General features: G+C 39.2%; 1 protein-coding gene across 4 annotated transcripts in view; it reads right to left on the bottom strand.

Moving 5' to 3' along the window:
• tax1bp1b (Tax1 (human T-cell leukemia virus type I) binding protein 1b) overlaps positions 1 to 21,760 on the bottom strand; it is a 90,877-nt gene that overhangs the window by 31,590 nt on the left and 37,527 nt on the right. For 2 of the 4 annotated variants that reach the window (XM_052015813.1, XM_052015814.1), the window contains exons 7-13: positions 20,039 to 20,129; positions 18,176 to 18,361; positions 11,756 to 12,001; positions 10,829 to 10,984; positions 8,828 to 8,939; positions 4,831 to 4,952; positions 949 to 1,071 (exon numbers count right to left, since the gene is read on the bottom strand). In XM_052015813.1, the coding sequence (XP_051871773.1) occupies positions 949 to 1,071; positions 4,831 to 4,952; positions 8,828 to 8,939; positions 10,829 to 10,984; positions 11,756 to 12,001; positions 18,176 to 18,361; positions 20,039 to 20,129 (1,036 nt within the window). The remainder of the gene's footprint in view (positions 1 to 948; positions 1,072 to 4,830; positions 4,953 to 8,827; positions 8,940 to 10,828; positions 10,985 to 11,755; positions 12,002 to 18,175; positions 18,362 to 20,038; positions 20,130 to 21,760) is intronic. The other 2 variants (XM_052015815.1, XM_052015816.1) reach the window with 2 other exon arrangements.

The following is a 21,760-nucleotide window of genomic DNA, read 5'->3' as shown; positions in this document are numbered from 1 at the left end:
CTTTATGACATCCTTCCTACACAGCTGGGTGACCAGAACGGCACACAATACTCTAAGTGCAATCTCTCCAATATATTGTACAGCTGTAACACGAAGTCCCAATTCTTGTACTCACTGCCCTGACCAATGAGGGCAAGCGTGCCAGATGTCTTCTTCACCACCATGTCAATCTGTGTCACCACTTTCAGGGAACTATGTACTTATATGTCCTCCTGCAGGGTTTCAACCCAAAATGTTGACAATTCCTCCATGCCACCACCCCCACACACCTACAGATTTCCACTGACCCACTGAGTTACTCCAGCAGACTGATTGTTGCTCCAGATTCCAGCATCTGCATTCTCTCGAGTCTCAACTTGGACCCCTAGGTCTCTCTGTTCTACAGCACCTTCCAGAGCCCTGCCATTTACTGTGCAAGTCCTGCCCTGTTTTAAGTTCCCAAAATACAATAGTTCACACGTGTCCGAGTTAATTTCCATCTGCCATTCCTTGGTCCACTTTTCCAGTTGATCTAGATCCTACTGTAATCTTAGATAACCTTCTTCACTGTCCACTGTACCACCAATTTTGGTGTTACCCACAAAATTACTAACCACGTCAACTACATTCTCATCCAAATCATTAATCTAGATGACAAACAATAGTGAACCAAGCACCAATCCCTGCAGCACACCACTCGTCAAAAGCCTCCAAAGGGGGAAAAGAAACCCTCCACTTCCACCCCAGTTCCTACCACCAAGCCAATTTTGTATCCATTATTACTTCACCTCATATAATTAAGTTATCCATAGGTATTAATGGAATTTTGCAGATTTAAGATCCCTCAGTAAAAATATGCAATTGAAATCACTAACATTTGTTGTTCAGTTAACTAAACTGAAAGACACTTGTAGTAAAGATTACCAAGCCACTATTTTGTCTGATTTAATCATTGCTGACTGGTTTTACCTTATACTGAATATCCTCCGCAGCTTCTCGCTTCAGGTCATTATTTATTTTTAACTGTTGATCCAGTTTTTCTTGCACGTGAGCCAGTTCTTCAGCAAAAGCTTGACATCTTTCATTCTCTTCCTGAGGATAAATTGCAGGCAAAATTATTGTCCGTAAGAACAACATCTTAGGTGTTATTTTTCCTCCCATTTTTTATTCCAGTTAAAGTCCATCCAAGTGCAAACATGAAAAATTTGAACTTCCCACCGTCTGTTCGGTGGGGTTTTGCTGACAATGCCCCAACGAGGAGTCCAGCCGCACAGCGTGAACATTCTGTAATTCCGCAGCAGTTAAGCAGATGAATTCTTTGGCACAGAAAGAGTGATACTATTCCATTCGGTGGAAAGGAATAGCTGCAAGTATGAGGTAAATTACTTACTTAAAAATTAATTGAGTTTGTTTAAATGTTTTCAATATTTTAGATACTTTAAATTTTTAATACTTTTCAATCATTTCAGTCATTTGATTAAAGTTTCTGTAATCTTTGTATCTTTTTGAATTTTTAATTTGCTAACTGACAATATCAAGTGATTTTGACAACTGTCCAACAATTTATTTTATCATTTCCATGGAAGGCACTTGTTCAGTCTATGGCAGTGATGAATTTATATCTGGAAGGCTCTGTACTGCACAGAGACTTGATGATGAGGATCATAATGGCTTTGTCAAGACTTCTGCAACTAAGTTCTTACTGGGAGATTTGCTCCTAGGGTGGGTGAGGGGCAGACGATATGATTCTCAATTACATATTACCAAAGAAAATAAATTTTCGTTCCACAGTGAAAAAGACAGATTTACTTTCAGCAGATAGAAATGGGCAGACAAAAAATGTATGTGAGCAGCTGCTTTACAACTAAGACAAAAATGTTTCATATATTTTGATTTTGAACTCCAGAAACAGATGCATTCTCTTCCTCAGTTCACCAGACAAAGATCTCAATCACCCACCTACTATCTGATTTTCTACTGTTATATGTTTTAGTAGATATGAACTGTCAAAGAACGAGTGTACCCGTTGGCAACATCCTGCCGATGTATGAATCCAAGCAAAGCTGTCCAGTGTTTCCAAGGAAAGGATTCATCTATTGAAATGGCACCTTTTCACCCAAAACCTAAGATTCACCCCTATCCACAATCAAATAAATGGTCATAGCAAGACCAACAAAGTCAACTGCTAAGGAAGTTATTTAGAAAAAAAATCTAGGGAACACACTTAATCCAATTTGGAAAGGCAGGGATTAATCAAAAGACTGTCGGCATGCTTATTGGTCCTGTCTAATACTGTTGAAAGTATCCTGACTGGTTGCATCGCAGTCTGGTATGGCAATTCGAATGTGCAGGAACGTAAAATGCTACAGAGAATAGTAGACTCAGCACAATACATCACCAGCACATCCCTCCCACCATTGGTAGTATCTATTGCCCTCGAGAAGGCAACATCTATTATCAAATATCCCCACCATCTGGGTCATGCCATCTTCTCACAACTATCAACAGGCAGAAGGTACAGCAGACTGGAGTCCCACACTAACAGATTCAAGAACAGCTACTTCCCTTCAACCATTCAGTTCTTGAACTAACCTGCACAAACCTAATCACTACCTCAGTAAAGCAACACTATAACCACTTTGCACTATGATGGGCCTTGTTTTTATCTTTGTCTTTTTTTGTTCTAATTGTGTTCTTTCTTGTAAAAATTGTGTTTAATTTATATTTACGTTTTTCCTATGAATGTTGTGCATCTGATGCTATGTGCCTGTGATGCTGCTGCAAGTTTTTCAATGCACTTGTGCATACATGTACTTCTGCATATGACAATAAACTCGACTTAGACCACTTTGAATTTTTCAGTGGTAACAAAAGGTATTGATAAAGGAAGTGCTGTTCATGTAGTTTATATGGACTTAAGTAAGGCCTTCAAAAGGTCCTAAGTAAGAAACTGATCCAAAACAATCGAACCCATGGGATTCAAGCCAAGTTGGCAAATTGGATCCACACTTAGCTTGGTAGTTGCAGGAAGAGGGTGATGGTGGAAGATCGTTTCTGTGATTGGTAGCCTGCGACCAATGGTGTAAGCACAGGGATGAGTGCTGGGACCCTTATTGTTCATTACATGAACAATTTGGATATGAATGTAGCAGGTGTGAAAAGTAATTCTGCAGATGACATAAAAATTGGTGGTGCTACTGATAGAGAGTATAGTCAAGCTACAGGATGATGTTGATGAGTTGGGATGATGGATAGAGCAACGGCAGATGGAATTTAATCCTGATCAGTACAACGTGATGCACATTGTGTATATTCTACCCTTATTATTCCTCCCAATGAATGGTAGGGCACAAGGAACTTGGTGTACAAGTCTAAGCATCCCTGAAGATGGCAGCATAGGCAGATAAGGTGGTGAAGTACTCATAAGAGATACTTGCCTTCATTAGCCAGGGCTTTGAGTACAAGAACAGGAAGGTTATCATAAAACTTTATAAACATTGGTTGGCCCACATCTGGAGTATTGTGTATAGTTCTGGTCGCCACACAATAGGAAGGATGTGATTGCACTGGATGGGGTGCTAAGGAGATTCACCAGGATGCTGGAGGCACAAGAGATTGCAGATGCTGGAATCAGGAGCAAAAAAAAATAAACTGCTGGAGAAACTCAGTGGTTCAGGCATCTGACTGGTCCTTTGAAGGGTCTCGACCTGAAACATTGGCTGTCCATTTTCCTCCACAGATGCTGCCTAACCAGTTGAGTTCCTTCAGCAGTTTGTTTTTCATAAGGATGTTGCCTGGGATGGAGCATTTTGGTTATGTTGAAAGAGTAGACAGGCTGGGCTTGTTTTCCTTGGAGTGGACAAGGTTGAGGGGGAGACTGAAGAAACCACAAAATCATGAGGGGCATAGATAGGGTATAAAGTAGGAAACTTTTCTCCACATCAGAGCAAGAGGTTTAGAGGGGACCCGGGGAAGATTTTCTTTACCTGAGGGTGGTTGGAATCTGGAATGCACTGCCTGAGTGGTGGTGGAGGCAGGTACTCCACCACCACTCACCTGTTGTAAATTCTCCCTATAATACATTTGGTGGATCAGTGGAAATACAACATAAGGCGTATTCATCTAAATTATGTGATCAATTTAGAGTGCCCATGAAAAAAATTCCACCTTAAGATCACTGGCAACAATTCTGGAAATTTTCAAAGCACAGGGCTGAAAGGATAAATGTATTAAGTCATGTTACTAAGTTACAGAGACCAGTAAAGATCTAAGTTAGGATAACTAGTTAACTCAGTGCTAAAATACAGAAGGAATTGAGGGCACTCAATGAGAGCATTCACCTGCAATTGTTATACAGCAACTACTAACAGTAAATATATCCAGTAATTGGATGTCGAAAAATTTGGTTTTGACAATATTTGGGCAAATACAAATTAGCAGCCGTCTGTGATACCCTCATCGACCACAATGCTTGTAAAAGCACATTAGTCAGTCTAAATGTCTAGCAAATAACAGTGCTGAGTTCTACCAGAAATCAAACCAGATGTGAAGTGAAATTCTTTCTACTCCCTTCCAATGATGTCAATTCCATTCCTCTTTCAAGACATTTCTGAATGATATTACCAATTTGTGTTCAACTCATTGTTTTAAATTAAGCTTACTAGGAACTGGGGTTTAACATAATTTTATGGGATGTCCCTTGAGGCAACAGTGAGAGGGGAAACTTTCAAACCATACCGTACGCCTTCTTTACCACCCTACCCACATTTGTGTGCCTTAAGATATCTATTATGAAACCACATATTGCATGGGAGCAGTTTTACTGACAATTGTGACAATAGGTTTACTTACATCTAACATCTGTTTGCACTTCTTGTACTTCTCAGTTTTCTCATTTATTTCTTGACTCATTTTACTAATCTTTGTCTGCACCAAGAGATCAAATGTGTAATCGAATGGAGCAGGCATGACTGCTGTTGGGAAAAGACCAGAATGTTAACAATAAAAATTATTCAATGAACTGTTACGTCACAGCTAAAGAACAATAACGGATGCAAAGATGCAAATTACGAACAGGAGTAGGTACATCAGCCGCTCAAGCCTGCTCCGCTGATTAGTAAGATCATGGCTGATCTGATTATAACCTTGACTTCCTATTTGTGCTCATTCCCCCAACCATTCATAACTTTGCTCATTGAGGATCTATCTAGTTCTGCCATAAAAATGGTCAAAGATTCTGCTGCTACCATCTTTGAGAAAGTTCTAAAGACTCCAACTGTCTGAGAAAAAAAATTGTCATTTCATCTCTTTCATAAATGGGAAAACACATTTTTAAGCAGTGACCCCATAGTTCCAGATTCTCCCACATGAAAAAACATTCTCTCCACAATGTTAAAATCCCTCAGGATATCTTGTTTCAATCTTGTCACCCCTTACTCTTACAAACTCCAGCAGATAGAAGACTAGCTCGTCCAACCTTGCATCAAAAGACAATTCAGTCATTCCACATATCAATTTGATAAACCTGTGCTACTGCTTCCAATGCATTAATATCCTTCCTTGAATAAGACCCAAACTGTGCACTGTACTCCAGAGAGGCGTCACCAAAGCCCTATAAAATTTAACTTTTATGTTGAATTCCCCTAGCAATAAACAATAATATTCTGTCAGCTTCCCTAGTTACTTGCCATACCTGCATACTAGCCTTTTGCGAATCATGCAGAATGATCTGAGTGTCCTCGTGCATCTCAGAGCTCTGCAATCTCTTAGCATTTAGATATTTACTTCTTTTTATTTTATCTGCCAAAATGGACAATTTTACATTTTCCCACATTGTACTCCCTTTGCCAAATCTTTTCCCAGTGTCACTTAACCTGTCAGTCTATGTTTGTAGCCTCCTGTTGACCCATTCACAACTTACTTTCCTATCCACCTTTATCACATCAGCAAATTTAGCCACCATGCCTTTGATGACATCTTCCAAGTCATTTATGCAAATTGTAAAAAAAGGAGGCCCCAGCACCAATTCCTTTGGCACACCAGTTGATAAATTTGCCAACCAGAAAATGGCACATTTACGTCTAGTCTGATTCCTGGTAGCTAGCCATTATTCTACCCACGCCAGTATGTAACCCCAATACCATAATGATTTAAAGTTAGGAAAGCAATTCATAGTAAGAAATGTGTTTTTTTAAAATTATTTGTTGACCTGATTATTCCCATCACTTGCCAGGGCAACTGAACATTTTCAAATTAGAGCTTCATGTTTGGCAGATTACATATGCATTAGTTCAATTATATAACCTCTTTGTTGATGTTGAAAGTCACTGATTTATGGTGAAGAACATGGATTCTGATGATGGAAAATTATAAGGCTAAGTATTTCAGCAAATTCTACAGTTTATAGGTTATGTCTTATGAGATAGGTTGAGTGAGCTAGAGCTTTTCTCTTTGGAGAGGAGGAGGATGAGAGGTGACTTGATAGAGGCGTACAAGATGATAAGAGGCATAAATCGAGTAGACAGTCAGAAACTTTTTCCCAGGGCAACAAGGGCTAACACGAGGGGGCATAATTTTAAGGTGATTGGAGGAAGATATAAGGAGGATGTCGGGGGGAGGATGTCGGGGTAAGTTTTTTTTTTACATCGAAAGTGGTGGGTGCGTGGAACACACTGCCAACTAAGGTTGTGGGGACAGATACATTAGGGATATTTAAGAGACTCTTAGATAGACACATGAATGATAGAGAAATGGAGGGCTATAAGGGTTAGAGAAATCTTAGAGCAGGATAAAATGTCGGTACAACATTGTGCGCCAAAGGGCCTGTACTGTACTGTAATGTTCTATGTTCTATTTATAACATGAATACTAATCTAAGCACCTACAATTTCTTGAATGCTGAGTTCAGGTATTATTCAATTAAGTTAAAGAATCATTTCCTTTCTCTTTATGGTTTTCAGACAGATAAATTATAAAAGATCAGAAGTGGCTTTATTTTCTAATATTTTAACTCTCAAGGTAATAATAATGTTGTCATTCTGTGCATGATACTTCCTAGCAATCTGAATTGTTGACAAGCACATAATAAGGCCGTTGCTCAGTGACTCTCACACTGCAGTGTTCAATTGGATGCCTACAACTTGAGAGTGTCCACTACTGGTCCAGATTGTAGTATAGCATTTGGCTAAGGTGTATCCAAGGATCAGTGAGGAGGTCTGTGGCACTTAAGCTCCCAATTTATGCATGCCAGCCTCTAGACCAGGTTGGCATCTCAACCACGTCTTGACTCAAAATTTTCATCACGGGAGCCACCTTCCTCAGGTGGTCAAGGAAGGCTAACATGCTGTCAGAGAGGGGTCATGTGGTGCAGTCTGCCAGCAGAATTAAACCAAATACAAACATACAAATTTAAAACAAGTAGCTAGGAGAAATATGCATTTTATAATCACACTATCCCAGAATCTGTAGTGATAATTGAATCAACAGCACTTCCTGCTGACCGTGAAAAGCGTTTCCTACAAAGATCCAATGATCTCTATGTCAAACACTTCCCCTTTTCCAATACTGCTGCTGTTTGGCATCCCTGGCGCCCAGGTATCATTAACGGGCTGAGCAGCTAATCATATTCATGAATTGTTATTAAAATAAGAAGCAAATATTAATCAACTCTTTAAACATCATACAATAGACTAAATAAAGACTGGAACACAGTCAGGCCATCCAACATCCTGACAGTCAGAAGGAGGTGCAACACAATCAGTCAGTCAACGGTACTTAACCAAGCATCAAATCCTCCCACAATGCATACATGCTGACTTGCTCAATGGAGCTTCTTGGCTCCAACCTGGAATCTCTGGTGATACTCTGATACCTGCACCTGGTTTCTCTAAACTCATTTGTTGTCAGCAGGGTTTCCCCCATTTCCTCTCTGGAACAGTGAATTCCTTGATGCTGTATCACACCTACGGTTATTCTGATTGCAGGTGATTGTTGAACAGATCACAGAAACATCGAGGGTCTAGTGCTGTCCACACAGACTGTAGGACAAATCTCTCAAGGATCTCATTGTTAGCGATACTTAGTGTCAAGGATTTTGAGATGTCGATGATGGAAATTATTCCACCTCTATCCCAATTTCTCATCACCAGCATCTGCAATGTTTTGCTTTTCAATCCCTGCTCCTGCTTGAAGTACATGATCCACCTTTCACAGCTGGAAAGGAAGGTGTGTAAGACACACACCTTGTAGATGGATACCTTAGTGTTAAGTGTTAACAGCTGTTGTTCCAGACACACGAGCTAAGTTTAACAAAATTGACAGAGACTTTTCTGTCAAAGCTAAGTGGGTTGGCAGAGTTGACCTGAAATAGCAGGAATGATCCACTTTGTGCAGAATTTCATTATTGATAATAGATTTTGGATGGGAGGTTTACACATTGCGACAATGACTAACATGTCAAACTTTGTGTTTGCTTCAGAGAACCTGTTCACCATGACCAGCAATTCATTAAGTTGGACATGCATGAAAATCCTGAGGCTACTGTTAATTTCATGAAGTGACAGCAGATAACATAGTAGTTCTTTCATCATTACTACAGAAAATTCAAGCAATAATACATACCAGTTTTTTTTTGTGGTCTTATTCACCATGAAAGAGCAACAACTAAATGGTGACTAGATGTGAAAAGCTTTCAAGGCCCAAGAGGATATGCTGACTTAATATACATTATACAAACAGAAATGTATATAGATAAAAATATATTGTTTTAAGAAATACATGTCGTTTATTGCAAGTGACCTAAAATTGCTGTTTTAGCATCATAGATAGAGGCCAACCAATTGTGCAGTACCTGGAGAGTTGTCTTGAATAAAATCTGCTGCAGACACTGGAGGTGATTCAGTGTTTGTTTCATTATCAGTTAGTTTCTGCTTGTTAGAGGATGTTCCATTTTTCTTCTCTTCCTATTAATGTAATGACATGATAAAGTTGACCTCTTTAAGCAATTAACATCCTTTCTGACAAAAGCAATGAAAGAATATGCTTCCGCAAGCATTGGTTTTCATCAGTCTGCCAAGGTCTCCTTGACTTTACATAGCACTGTGGTGAATTGGAATTGGTTTATTATCATCACTTGTACTGAAGTACAGTGAAAAACTTGTGTTGCAGACCGTTCATACAGATTAATTCATTACACAGTGTATTGAGGTAGTACAAGGTAAAACAATTGCACATAAAGGATCATGCACAGTTTTGATCTTCTTACTTAGAGGATGTACTTGCCATACAGGGAATGCAGAACGATTCACTGGATCGGACTGGGGGGTTTGCTGTATCAGCAAAGATTGAAAGCATTGGCCTATTTTCTCTAGAGTTTACATGAAGGGAGATCTCACTGAAACCTACAAAATACTTACAGGGCTCGACAGGATAGATGCCGGAAGGACGTTTCCTCTGGTTGAGGAGTCCAGAACCAAAGGTTACAATCTCAGAAGAAGGTGTAGGCCTTTTAGATCGAAGATGAGGAGACATTCTTTATCGCATGGCAGGGTGGGGCGAGAGAATTTTAAAAATTCTTCACCCTAGAGGGCTGTGGAGGCTGTCATCGTGCAAGGTCAAAGATCAACAGATTTCTGGGCATCGAGGGAATCAATATTCATGTGGATAATACAGGAACATGGCAGAGATAGATCACTCACGATCTTATTGAGTGCTGAGGCAGGCTCTGACAGCCAAATGTTCTACTCCAGCTCCTTTTTTATCTGCTTTACAACTCCCCTGAGAGATCTCTTCCAATTCCCTCCCATATTTTGAGCAACTACTTAATTCAGAAGCAACAGCCCCCTTTAGAGTGTTTTTAATGACTCTTAAATTGTAGTGCAACTCTTAAAGAGCTGATGGCAAAGATTGCACCTGCTGTACTACATGCTGAGAATTGCAGGAACAAATCAATAGGGAACACAATGCTGAAAATGATAGCATTACATAGGGAAACCTGACATAGTTGTTCAAGTCTCACAACGTCACCACTGAGCCACATCTAAGATTAATACTCAAGCCCTACTCGTAACTCAGCACATATATGGGTTTCGTGGTACAGATTGTCAACACACTGAATCGTTATGCTTCACATCAAGTTACACAAATTGCTTGATTGATAATTCTCATTCATACCGAGTGGAACAGGTGATTCAAAGTAATGCTTACTGGATACTGTGGGTAGAATCTTGGATGACAGAGAAATATGAAGATACACACGATGGTACAGGCCACAGTATATATTAGAAACAAACAATCTGCTGGAGGAACTCAGTTGGTGAAGCAGCTTCTGTGAGGGTGGGGGGGGGGGGGGGGGGGGGGGGGGGGGGGGGGGGGGGGGGGGGGGGGGGGGGGGGGGGGGGGGGGGGGGGAAGGAACTGTTGACGGTTCAGGTTGAGACCCTGCATCAGGGCTTCAATGGAGAAACAATTCAAAAGGAAGGACAATTCTTTCCACCAACTCCCCCCCCCCCAACCCACAGGTGCTGCTTGACCCTATGAGTTCTTCCAGCAGATTATTTGTTGCTCCAGATTACAGCACCTGCAGTCTCCTGTGTCTCCATATATATTAGCAAACCAGAATAAGATAAACTCCAATTTCTAGGCATAGGACTTTGAGCCAAGAGCTATTATAATAACTCTTATATCGTTACTTCATAAACCTCTCAATGCTTAGAAGTTTAAGGAAGAATAAGAAATTTAAGATACCAAAAAGTAAGCTAATCCACTGAAAGAATTAAATCTGGATGTACAAATTTATATTTCATTTTAACCTTTTGCATTACCCAATGAGAAAATCAAAATATTCAACTCACCAACTGTTCTGTGAGTTTGATAACTTGCTTCTGCAGTTTTTGACAGTCCTTGTATTTATCTTTGTAATGTTCTGCAGCCATTTGAAGCCTAAGTTTTAAATCTTCAACCTCTTTATGTAGTTCTTGTTCCACAGTACTGCCAGCCACTGAAAAACCCTAGTTATGAATTTCATAACACAGTTAGTTACCTTACTTCTTATCATATGGTCTCAAGCATTGTTCACAAAAGTGCTTTTATTCTTGTGGTGAATCATGCTACCCTCTAGGCAGCAATCCTCCAAGCCTTTGTCTATGAAAAGGAGGCAAGGGAAGAGAGTGTTGTAACCAAGGAGGAAGGCAAAAGCGAAGAGGTGAAAAGGAGGGAGGTGGGAGGGGACACGAGAAGGATGGCAAGGAAAAGGAGGGAGGTGGGAGGGGAAACATGAGGGCCAAGGGAAAGCGTGGGAGGGCACAGGACAAAGCGATGCGTGGGAGGAACAAATGAGCAAACAGGAGATCAAAGAATGAAGGGCACAAGGGTGCAAGGATGGATGAGGGTGTAGAAGGGAGAAGAGCAGGACTAGGGGAGTGGATAAAAGGGTGAATATGACAAAAGAGAGCAGGGTGATGAGAGGGAATAAGGGTAAAAGAGTGAGGAGGGTAAAAGATAAGGGTTAAGTGTGAAAAAAATGAATAAAGAAAGAAGAGGGGATAGCAAGGAGAAAAGTAAAGGGGACAGGCTCAGGAAGAAATTTGGGAGAAAGAAAGAGGAAGAGAGAATGTAGAGTGACAGATGAGGTGCAAACGAAAAGAAATTTAAGTACTGGGAGGGGAGATAAGGGAGTGGGAAATAGAAAGGTAGTGAGAAAGAGGGAAGGGAAGAAAAGTGGGAGGAACAAGTTTCTCAACCTATAGGATTTCCAACCTCATCAGGAGAGAAATATATACCTTCTCTTTTTTTGACAAAGCAGCTCTTAGCATTTGTATTTCTGCTTTATATTTATTCTCATTATCAGCAAGTTCCTTTTTTAGCAGATCGATTTTTATTCGTGCACTATGCAAGTCACCCATGGTTTTGTCACGGGCATTGGAAGTATCAGCAAGCTCCTTGGCCATCAAGACAACTTTCTGCTCGCTCGCTTGCGTGTGCTCCTCAGCTTTTCGCAGACATTCACGAAGAACAGAAACTTCATCCTAAAAACCACAGCAAATATAGGAAAATATAGTTCTCAAAATGCATACATGAACTCTTGCACGTATTAAAACAATGAAGGTACTTGTCAAAAAAAATTTCCAAGTTAGAAGCAATTCTTTGACCATTTTAACAAGTTAACAAAGACACTGAGAGTTATAGCATTCTAAAGTGCCATGGCGAGAAAAAAAATCCTGCAACTGCAGCAGTCCTGCAGTAAAATACTTTTCAAAATGGCAAGAGCACAAGCAAATAGGAGCAAAAGTGGGCCACCATGGCCCTCATGCCCTTCATGGTTGATCTAGGTTGGTCTCAACTCCTTTCCTGTACCAGTTTCCCATATCCTTAATCTTTCAAGTATTTGTTAACGTGCACCTTAAATGTATCTAATGACCTGGCTACCAACACCCACAGAGAAAGAGAATTCCAGAGATTCACGACCGCCTGAGAGAAGAATGCACATTTCTTAGAAACTGCTAACAAGTCATTTGAATGTTTGGATCTTTGAGATGTTTAAGATTTTGAGAGACAGAACATGCAATCATATACAAAGACAAATCACCAATCAGATCAAGGCATTTTAGCAATGAGATTCTGAAAAAGACATTTGACACTGCTCAATAATAATGGGTACTGTTTTTCTAAGGAAGGGAAGTCCACCTTCTTTACCAAAAACACAATGTTATTCATAATTAATGTTATTATGAATGTAGTATAAGGCAAACTCTTATTTTGATTGTAATTCCTTTTTTGCCATGAAGTAACATTTACTTCAGGCCAGAATTGATGCAGAAGCAAGGCAATTTTTCCACATCTGCTAAAATACTCAACAGCAAGGCATCATGTAGAAGTAGGGCTTCAAGCGACATATCACACACATCAACAGGCCAGAACAAGTATTACACCTGAAACACCTGAGATCTGGCAGCTAAATAAAATGCACCGCCAAATTATGCCAAATATAGCAAAAACATTCAATGCTTCTGAACATGCTGACACTCAGGAACATACAAGAATTTTGAAAAAATAATTTAAACATATATTAGAATATTAATTTTATAAATATGACAATAATAAGCACTTAATTAAAGAAACATTTAGCCAAGCTGAACTAATTTTTTAAAAAATGCAGATTAACTAATACCAAAACAACAACAACAACAAAAATACCCTCATTGACGGCAGTCATTTCTCTCCACTGCAATGAATGGAATCATTTCTCCTGCTCCAGGTTAAACCTGGCAGAGGTTCAGTAGGTAGGTTACTGAGGAACAGCAGGCAATTCACATTTCACTTTCAGACTCCATGAGGAGTCCAAATGCAGAGTGCTGTCAGAAAAGCCCCAGCAGAGATTAAGCAGTAGGTTCAGGGCCTCCATATTCATGCTGGAGTCTCGAACATCCTGGGGGATAAAATGATGGCAGTGTGGTGGAGAACTGCAGCAATTCCCAAAACATTCTGATCCACTGGGTATTTGATTTTTAGCTTAAGATTTTTAGCTTCCTCTCTTTTTCCCAAACAGATGATTCTCTAGCTTCTCTACAACTCACCCTCATTCCTATTCTTGTTTCCATATGCCTCCAACTCAGCTCATTTCTTCATTCTTCTTCCCCTTTCAATTAAGATTTTTTTTTGCTGCTTCCTTGCCATTTGCCACACAACAGCCCCTCCATCCATTCTCCCCGATAGCAGGTGACAAGACAGAGAGGACCTTTACCCTCAAGTTCTTCCTCGCCATTCTGTTCAAAGGCTTTACATGCATTTCTCAATTTACAGAAGGGATGCTTTCCTGGAAAATATTTTGCTAAGTGAAATTTTGTATCAGAAAGGCGGGTGAAATGCATTACAGGAATTTTGGTACATTGTACTCCTGCACACAGAGTGACACAGTTCATTATAGCAATGTGTCAACAGAAGCAGAAGTTATTATAAATGTGGGTTTAAGAATTTTTAAATAGGAACAATATGACAAAAGGTTTGACCAAAACTTACATTAAATCATTCAGACAAGTTTGCATATATTTAATTTTTTTTAACTTTCAAAAAGGGAAATAGATATAATCAAAAGGAGAAATTTGCAGGACTAAGTGGTAGTATAACAAATTGAGAAGTACCATAGAATCTTTCATGTGCTCAATGAGAGAGCAGAGGGTTACATTGAAGTACTGGATTCTTTGCTCAAGTAATGGGTTTAAGCTCATAACCTATGACACAGAAGCAGTAATTCTAACAATTAAGCCACATGCACACAATCTTGTCAGCTGCCACCTACCAAGTATAATGGAGATTAGCAAACATTCAAACTAATTTGGTATGCTCTCATATCCAGCCACAAGGTATAGCCAAGCACTACCTCTGAAAGCAATTAGTTTGCAAAAGTTGCACTCTAGAAAAGCCAAGTTAATAAAAGAATGCCAAAAAAGATGAAGCAAACAAGAACAAAAGCATCTTTGTAACGACCAGCTGTTTCCAATTTAAGGCTCAAGATAAGTAAACATTGACTGGTCTGTTAAGTCTTACAAATAAATGGACAACACTGTCTAGACAGATAAAGAGTATCTGATATTGTCCCTTAAAGGTCACTTTCTTATCAGTTTGGTGCCCTGTTAGAAGGGTGAGAAATCAGGGACTTGAACATCTTCTCCAGCAGCCAACTTTACACATCAGTCTCTGACTAATGTCTGTATTCTCTGGAGTTTAGGAGAATGAAGGATAATCTCACTGAAACCCACAAAAGTCTTGCAAAGCTCACAAACCTGAATGCTTGGGGAATGTTTCTCCTGGCTGAGGAGTCTCAGAATGAGGGTTAGACTATTTAGAACTGAGTTGAGGAGAAATTTCCTCAGGCAGTGAGTGATGAATCTGTGGAATTCCAGAAGACAGTCGGGGCTCCTAGTTCATTCAAAACAGAGATTGATAGATTCCTGGATGGTTACGGAATCATACAATAAAGCAATAGCGCAGGAAAATGGAGCTGAATAGTTCAGCCAATATCTTGATAAAAGGCAGAGCAGGTTTGAAGCGCCAGATGGCCTTCGCCTCCCCCTATTTCTTGAATATCAGCAATTTCATTGCACAGTACGTCTTTTTTCAGCTAACTACAAATTGCTTTTGAAGTGTAGTTATAGTTATTTTGTTGGTATCCATGCCTTTCGTTCCTGTCCCTAAACTCCCCAACAAGTGCAAAAATGAATGGGAACTTACACCAAGAATAAAACACTCTTCCAATAAACCTATTGGAGGCTTAGAGGAGAAGATCCAGAACTGCAGAAACACTCATGTAAAGTAGATGAACAGCATGTGCTGGGAATATGAAAACTAATAACATTAAGTTGCATAAACTGAATACTTTCCTGCACTATCCACACAAAAAAGTGTTTTTTTTGGGAAAGGTCCTAAATGCTACTGAGGTTATGAACTGACAATGTTGGCAAAGCCCTCAATTTTTCTTGCACATCCTGACATCCTTAGTTGGAACATCAATTACAATAGAACAAACCACACCCACTTTTGCCAGCTCTTGTGATTGGAGAGGGTGCAGAGGAGGTTCACCAGGATGCTGCTTGGATTAGAGACAATAAAGGGAAGTTAGACAGAATTGGGTTGTTTTCTCTGGAGAGTCAGAGGCTGAGGGGACACCTGATAGAGGTTCATAAAATTATGAGAGGGACAGATAGGGTGGTCAGTCTCTTTCCCAGGGTAAAAATGTCAAATACTAGGAGGGCATAGCTTTAAAGTGAGAGGGGGACTATTTAAGGGAGATATGCAGGGCAGCTTTTTCCATTTTATCCATCTATCTATTTATTTATTTTACACAGAGTTGGTAGGTGCCTGGAATGCGCTGCCAGGGGTAGTGGTAGAAGCAGATATGATAGTGGAATTTAAGAGTCATTTAGACAGATACACGAACATGAAGGGAGTGGAGGGATACGGATAATGTGAAGGCAGAATGGACTTGCTTAATTTGTCATCATCTTTGGTACAGGTATCGTGGGATGAAGGGCCTTTTCCTGTGCTGTACTGTCAGATGTTCTAATCAAAAATTCATTTTGATTTTGAGGCATCAAAATTCTTAATATTCACAATTAGCTGGTGCCTTGTCTCAACATTGCATTCCTCTTTGCACTCCTTTTCTGATCAGATTTCCTCAGTTAGGAACCTTGGACTTGAGAGTATTTTTCTCTCCATTGCTTTTTTTGTCACATTGCTCTTGAAAGCTTAGGGTACAACCCAACAGCCATTGATATAACTTATTCAAACAATTTTAGAAAGTTAACAGATCTCTTCATTTATTCTATCTCCCATTGCAACAATGACCACCTCCCCTCAATTACTCTAACCTACCCCTTCTGAATGTACAGCACACCACCCACTAAGGACCATTCCCAAAATTGTCAACAAGGCACTGACAAAGGGTGCTGTTACTATCTGGGTAATTCTCCCATGTCAGCACTCAGGCCCATCTTCATCCTTCCCTTGGACCATAACCTCACCAGTGAATATATCTGCCTTCCAGACAGTCACTGACCTCATTTCCTATGAAGATCTCTCTTTCACAGCTCCTAGCCTCATAGTCCAGCAATATGACATAGTCCTCATCATCCACCAATCCACAAGCAGTACTGTCCATTCTGACATTGTTTCAGCCTGTTCCTGCCCCACCAATCTTTTTTTTAAATTAGCTTGTCTCTATCCTTCCTCCCTTGGTCCAATATCTTTACTTTTACATCTATAACACCCTTAATGCCTTCCATCATTTTGAAAATTTCTTGTTTCCTGGTGCCAATCAGCTCACCTTTATCATCGGTGCACAATTCCTCTACATTTTCATTCCACAGCATAGTGACTCCACTTCTTCCTTCAACAGAGGATCAACCAGCATCCCTCCACCAATTCACTCATGCATCTGGCTGAACTTGTTCTAACACTGAACAACAACTTCACTCAGTTTCTCCAGATGAGTGAAACTAGGGAAACTTGCATGGGCTCCAGCTATGCTTGTCTGCTGTGGGATATGTGGAATAGCTCTTGTTTCAGTTCTATTCAGACATGCACCCTCACTCCAGTTGCCCACCATGATCTTTCTAGGGTCTCCTACATTGTTCTAATGAAACCCAAGGTCAACTTCAGGAACAGCACCTCATCATCTGTCTAAGCATGCTGCAGCCTTCAGGACTCACTATCAAATTCAACAATTTTACATAACTCACCTCCCCTCTTTGTGCTATAACGGGCCATTTCTACTGTGGAGTTATCTACCTGCAATATTAACTCAATATTTTTCTCTCGCTACAGGCACTAACTGCTCTGCTGGGCATTTCCAGCATTCTTTTAGTTTTAAGTTTCAACAAGAGCTCTGACCTGCATTTCACAGCTTTAACATTTATCCTTGTTAGTTTTTTGTGTCTTCCTTAACCTACAATCAGATGGCTCCATATACCTTGGGATTGCCAGGACAATCTTGGTCTCATCCTATCAGGAATATTCCCTTGTCCTATCCATCCCTCCTCCACACTCCCTGTTCTCTCACTTTCCCAGTTTTGAAGGGTCTTTGACTGGAGATGTTAATGGTTTCTCTCTCTGCAGAAGGTGTCTGATCTGCTCAGGGTTTCCAACATTTTTTTTATTACACAAATGGTTAATCTTCAAGAAAAATGAGCACTGACAAGTAACACAACTACAAAAGACATAACAGCTGAGACAAGGTGCATCATTTCCAAGCACCTACATGCACAATTTCAACAGAAGTTAGTGAACTAAGGAATGAGAATTTGGCCCATTCCCCTCCTTCCTAGGCCATGGGAACTGAGATTAGCTTTAAGACAGAGCACAAATATCCCTCTACCATCTGTTTACATTGCTTCATATTGCACCGTACAGTGCACATCACCGAAGACATGCAGACACACAATTATACATTTCATTACTTGTCTCATATGTACAACTATATGTACAACTACTAAATACACTCAAACTATAGTGGTAAAGCAAGTAAACACAATGTATGAACTACCATTATTCCTTCTCCTGAAATACAATGCAATAGCCATGAAGAAACAGGTGGCAAAGTCTGGAACATTACAGTCAATAATCTATGGATTGTTGAGCCACATGAAGAAATTTTGATAAGAACTCACGTTGTTTAAAAGTTTGTCATCTCAAATAACAGTTCTTACCATGTTGGAAGAATTAACTAGCATTTCCCTTTGCAATTTCTCTTTTTCTGACAAGCATTGTTGTAATCTTCCAACTTCTTCCTTCAAATGGGTCAGCATGCTCTCTTTATTTGCATCAAGATTTTTAAATGACTGCATCTCTGTTACTAGTTTTGTGTTTTCAATCTCTGTATTCTTTGCATGAACCTGCAAATAATTATAATTTGTTAAAAATAATTACCTGGTGAGATGGCTAGTATAAATCACTGCCTAACAAGTTGGGTACTGTTAAAACCTAAATTAAATGTGAAATGTAGCATTATGCACATATTCCAAAAGCAACCACCTGCAATGTTGTTACAAATCAAACGGTAATGGATTTTAGTTCCGATGCTCCAAGATGGTTGATCTTTCAGGATTGATTCTGGGGCAGTGCAACTTGAAAAGATCAACCATCCTGGAGCATGCTCAGTTTTCTATTTTAGGTCAGATTCCAGAGTTTTATCAGCTGCTTAAACAGATGTTAAACCCACATGAATACAATAGTGAAAGGCCAATATAAAGGTACTTGAATGGATGAGCTACTATTATTGCTTGGGTTTACATTCGCTGGATCCATTTGGATCCCCAGTTCAGCTAGAGGCTGTGCAATTGCAGGACTATGTGGCCCTAATATCACCCATGCCAGAGGTTTACTTCTGTACAACTGCTGGGCAAACGTACAAAGTTGCTGCAACTGGGGTCTTATAAAAAAAAATGCATTCTAAATAAACAATTACAAAATTCAATAAACAAATCATTTGAAAATGTTTTTGTAAAGTTCCACGTTGGTCATTTCCCAAATTGCAAATGAAAATTTTCAGGCCTCAATATAGGCCACCCATAGACAACACTTAATTTGACAGAGTTGCTTGCAAAATTAGAGAATGCAAATTGCAAATATTTACTTTGTCACTCTGAATCAATTCAATGGTTGTGTCCTTAATGTGGGCATTTTGTTTTGTTAAAATGTTTGGCCCAAAGTTCAAAGAGTAATAAGCCTCAAAAACAATGATCAAAATCATTGTTTATTTTTGTTCTGAAAATGAGGGAAACTATATCTCTACAAATACATACTGTAGAGTTATGCTGAAAGTATATAGGGTTAAGGAATCTTATGCTTATTAAAGTCTTTCTCAGCTAGCTATCAAACTTGGACCATGTGCCATCTAAATCCCTTTAGGGTGTTCAAGTGCCTGCTGAAATTACATTGAGGAGATGTCAATAATCTTTCTTCAGTTATTCATTTTTTGGGATGTGTACTGCTGGCAAGGTGGGTGCTTAGTGTCCTTTTAAAGGTGATGGCATCCACTTTATTGAACCACAGACATTTTGCAGTCCTTTGGTGAAAGTATTCCTTCAAACCTGTGAGGAGGGAGTTCCAAAATTTAGGCCACATGACAAGAAAGAACAACGATACATTTCCTGGTCAGGATAGTGTGCAACTTGGAGGTGAATCTTATTGTGGAGATGTTCCTGTGCAGCTGCTGCACTTGTCTTTCTTGGTGTTACAGGCGGCAAGATTGAGAGGATCAGTTGGAAGAGTCAGGGTAAGTAGCAGGAGTGCATTTTGTGAAAGGAAAAAACGCTTACGGTGGTGGTTGGTGTACTTTGCCGGAAGCATTCCTTTTAGGATCCATCATTTCATATTTTGAGCTATGTTGATTCAATCAACATTTATCAAGAAAGCAAAATGAAGACACACAGGTGGGTTAATCAATATGAATTCCATATTTTTTTTTAACAGTGAATGCAAGATGATGGCCTTGATTTTCTTTATAAACATGATTGTAAGATTCGAGACAAATTTCACAATAAAGAATCTAAAGCTATTGCTATGATTACCTTGTATAACTCTTTCTCATCCTTTTCATTCTTCAATTGTAATTCTAATTGTTCTTTTTCAGCAAGCAGTCTCCTCAGTTTATGCTTTACACTGGGGAAACAATTTACATTTTAAATTATACAGTAATATATATCTCAAGAAAATAAAGCACAACAGTAGTTTCAGTAGACCTTACAGACTCTCAAGTCTGTTTCACTACTTGACATTACAGGTGAATGTGCCTCAAGTCCACTTTCCTGCCTAATCCATACATTCACTGATTCTCTCAAGGTCCAAAAATCTTTCAAATAACTACCTTCCCCTGAAGCAGAGAATTCCAGAGAGTTAAAATATTCCTCATCTCAGATCTAAATGGTTAACTCTTTATGCAGATACTGTGGCTTTCAGGCGCATACACCAGCTGAAGCAAACTGCCTCTCAGCATCTACTTTGTCAATCTCTCTTAGACTTTCATATCACTCAACAAGATCAGCTCTCGTTCTTTCAAAGTTCAGTCAGTATAGGTGAATGTTATTCATTCTCCTCAGAGAATGATGCCCTCATCCCAGGGATAAATGTAGTGAATCTATGCTAAATTGACTCTTTATTCTTTAAGTACGAAGACCAAAAATGAATGCTGTACTCCAAACATGATCTCACCGGAGCTCTGTTAAATCTCCCAACATCTGAACTCCAAGCTTTTGCAATAAAAGATAAAATATCATTTTGTCTTCCTGGCCACTTGATTGCAGAATTATTGTCCCCTCCTCACTTAACTCTCCATTTTAGGTGTGTATCATCAGCAAGCTTGGATATATTACATTCAATATTTGCAATGATTAAGATAAATTGTGAATAACTAAAGGCCACTTCTGACCCATGCAGTATCCCACAAATAATGCACTTTCAAAAAGACAATATATTTGTTCATTCTCTTCTTTCTGTCCTTTAACCAATCATTTTATTATAACATATTTCCCACAACTATAAGCTCTTATTTTATGTAATAACCTTGCATGTGATACTTTAATTGACATTTAAATGTAACAGGGTCCAATTTACGAAACCATAGCACTATCTTTAATACTGAGAAATAAAATTGTTCCTTGTGAAGTGCTAAACCAACCAATAAAATATACCATCTAATGTGAATGGTCTAGTTGCAGTTTAAATTAGCTCTGACATTTATATTTCAAACAAATCAGTTTTGGTTGTTCCTTAACTCAGCCAATCCAACAATACATTTTTTCCCTTTCTTCCAGATCTGGCATTTCATAATTCTTTTATACCAAAGGGTGAACACTTCAGATGTCTATCTCTGCAGCAAATTGCAATACTGCTGATTTACTGTGAAGTTCAGGATTTTTACCCAATATGGAACTGAATTTTTCTCCAGCTGTTGGACTGGACTATACTGAAGTAAATTACACTTTTCTGACATAATCAAAGCTTTAAAGAAATGTATTGTCTTCTCTAACTCATCTTTTTTTCTTCTAATTGGATAATATTATTTTCATTTCATACTTCACATTCTGCTCATAAAAAAGTGTTAGAAAAAATATTATGTAACAATTCGAAATTTCTTTCACCAGTATTTCCTATTTCTCGGTTTCTCTTGCTATTCAATGAGTTGTAAATGTTTTGAGTCCTTCCTTCTCAGTTTGATTGAAACTCAGTTTTGTAATGGTTTAGTGTCTGCACCATCAAAGGAAAGAAAGGTGGCATTGCTCATGAAATAATAT

This window comes from Pristis pectinata, chromosome 5, assembly GCF_009764475.1.
Source record: "Pristis pectinata isolate sPriPec2 chromosome 5, sPriPec2.1.pri, whole genome shotgun sequence".
In the NCBI taxonomy this organism is placed as follows: Eukaryota; Metazoa; Chordata; class Chondrichthyes; order Rhinopristiformes; family Pristidae; genus Pristis; species Pristis pectinata.
The sequence above is the reverse complement of the archived record's forward strand: the minus strand, read 5'-3'. Positions and strand labels throughout refer to the sequence as shown.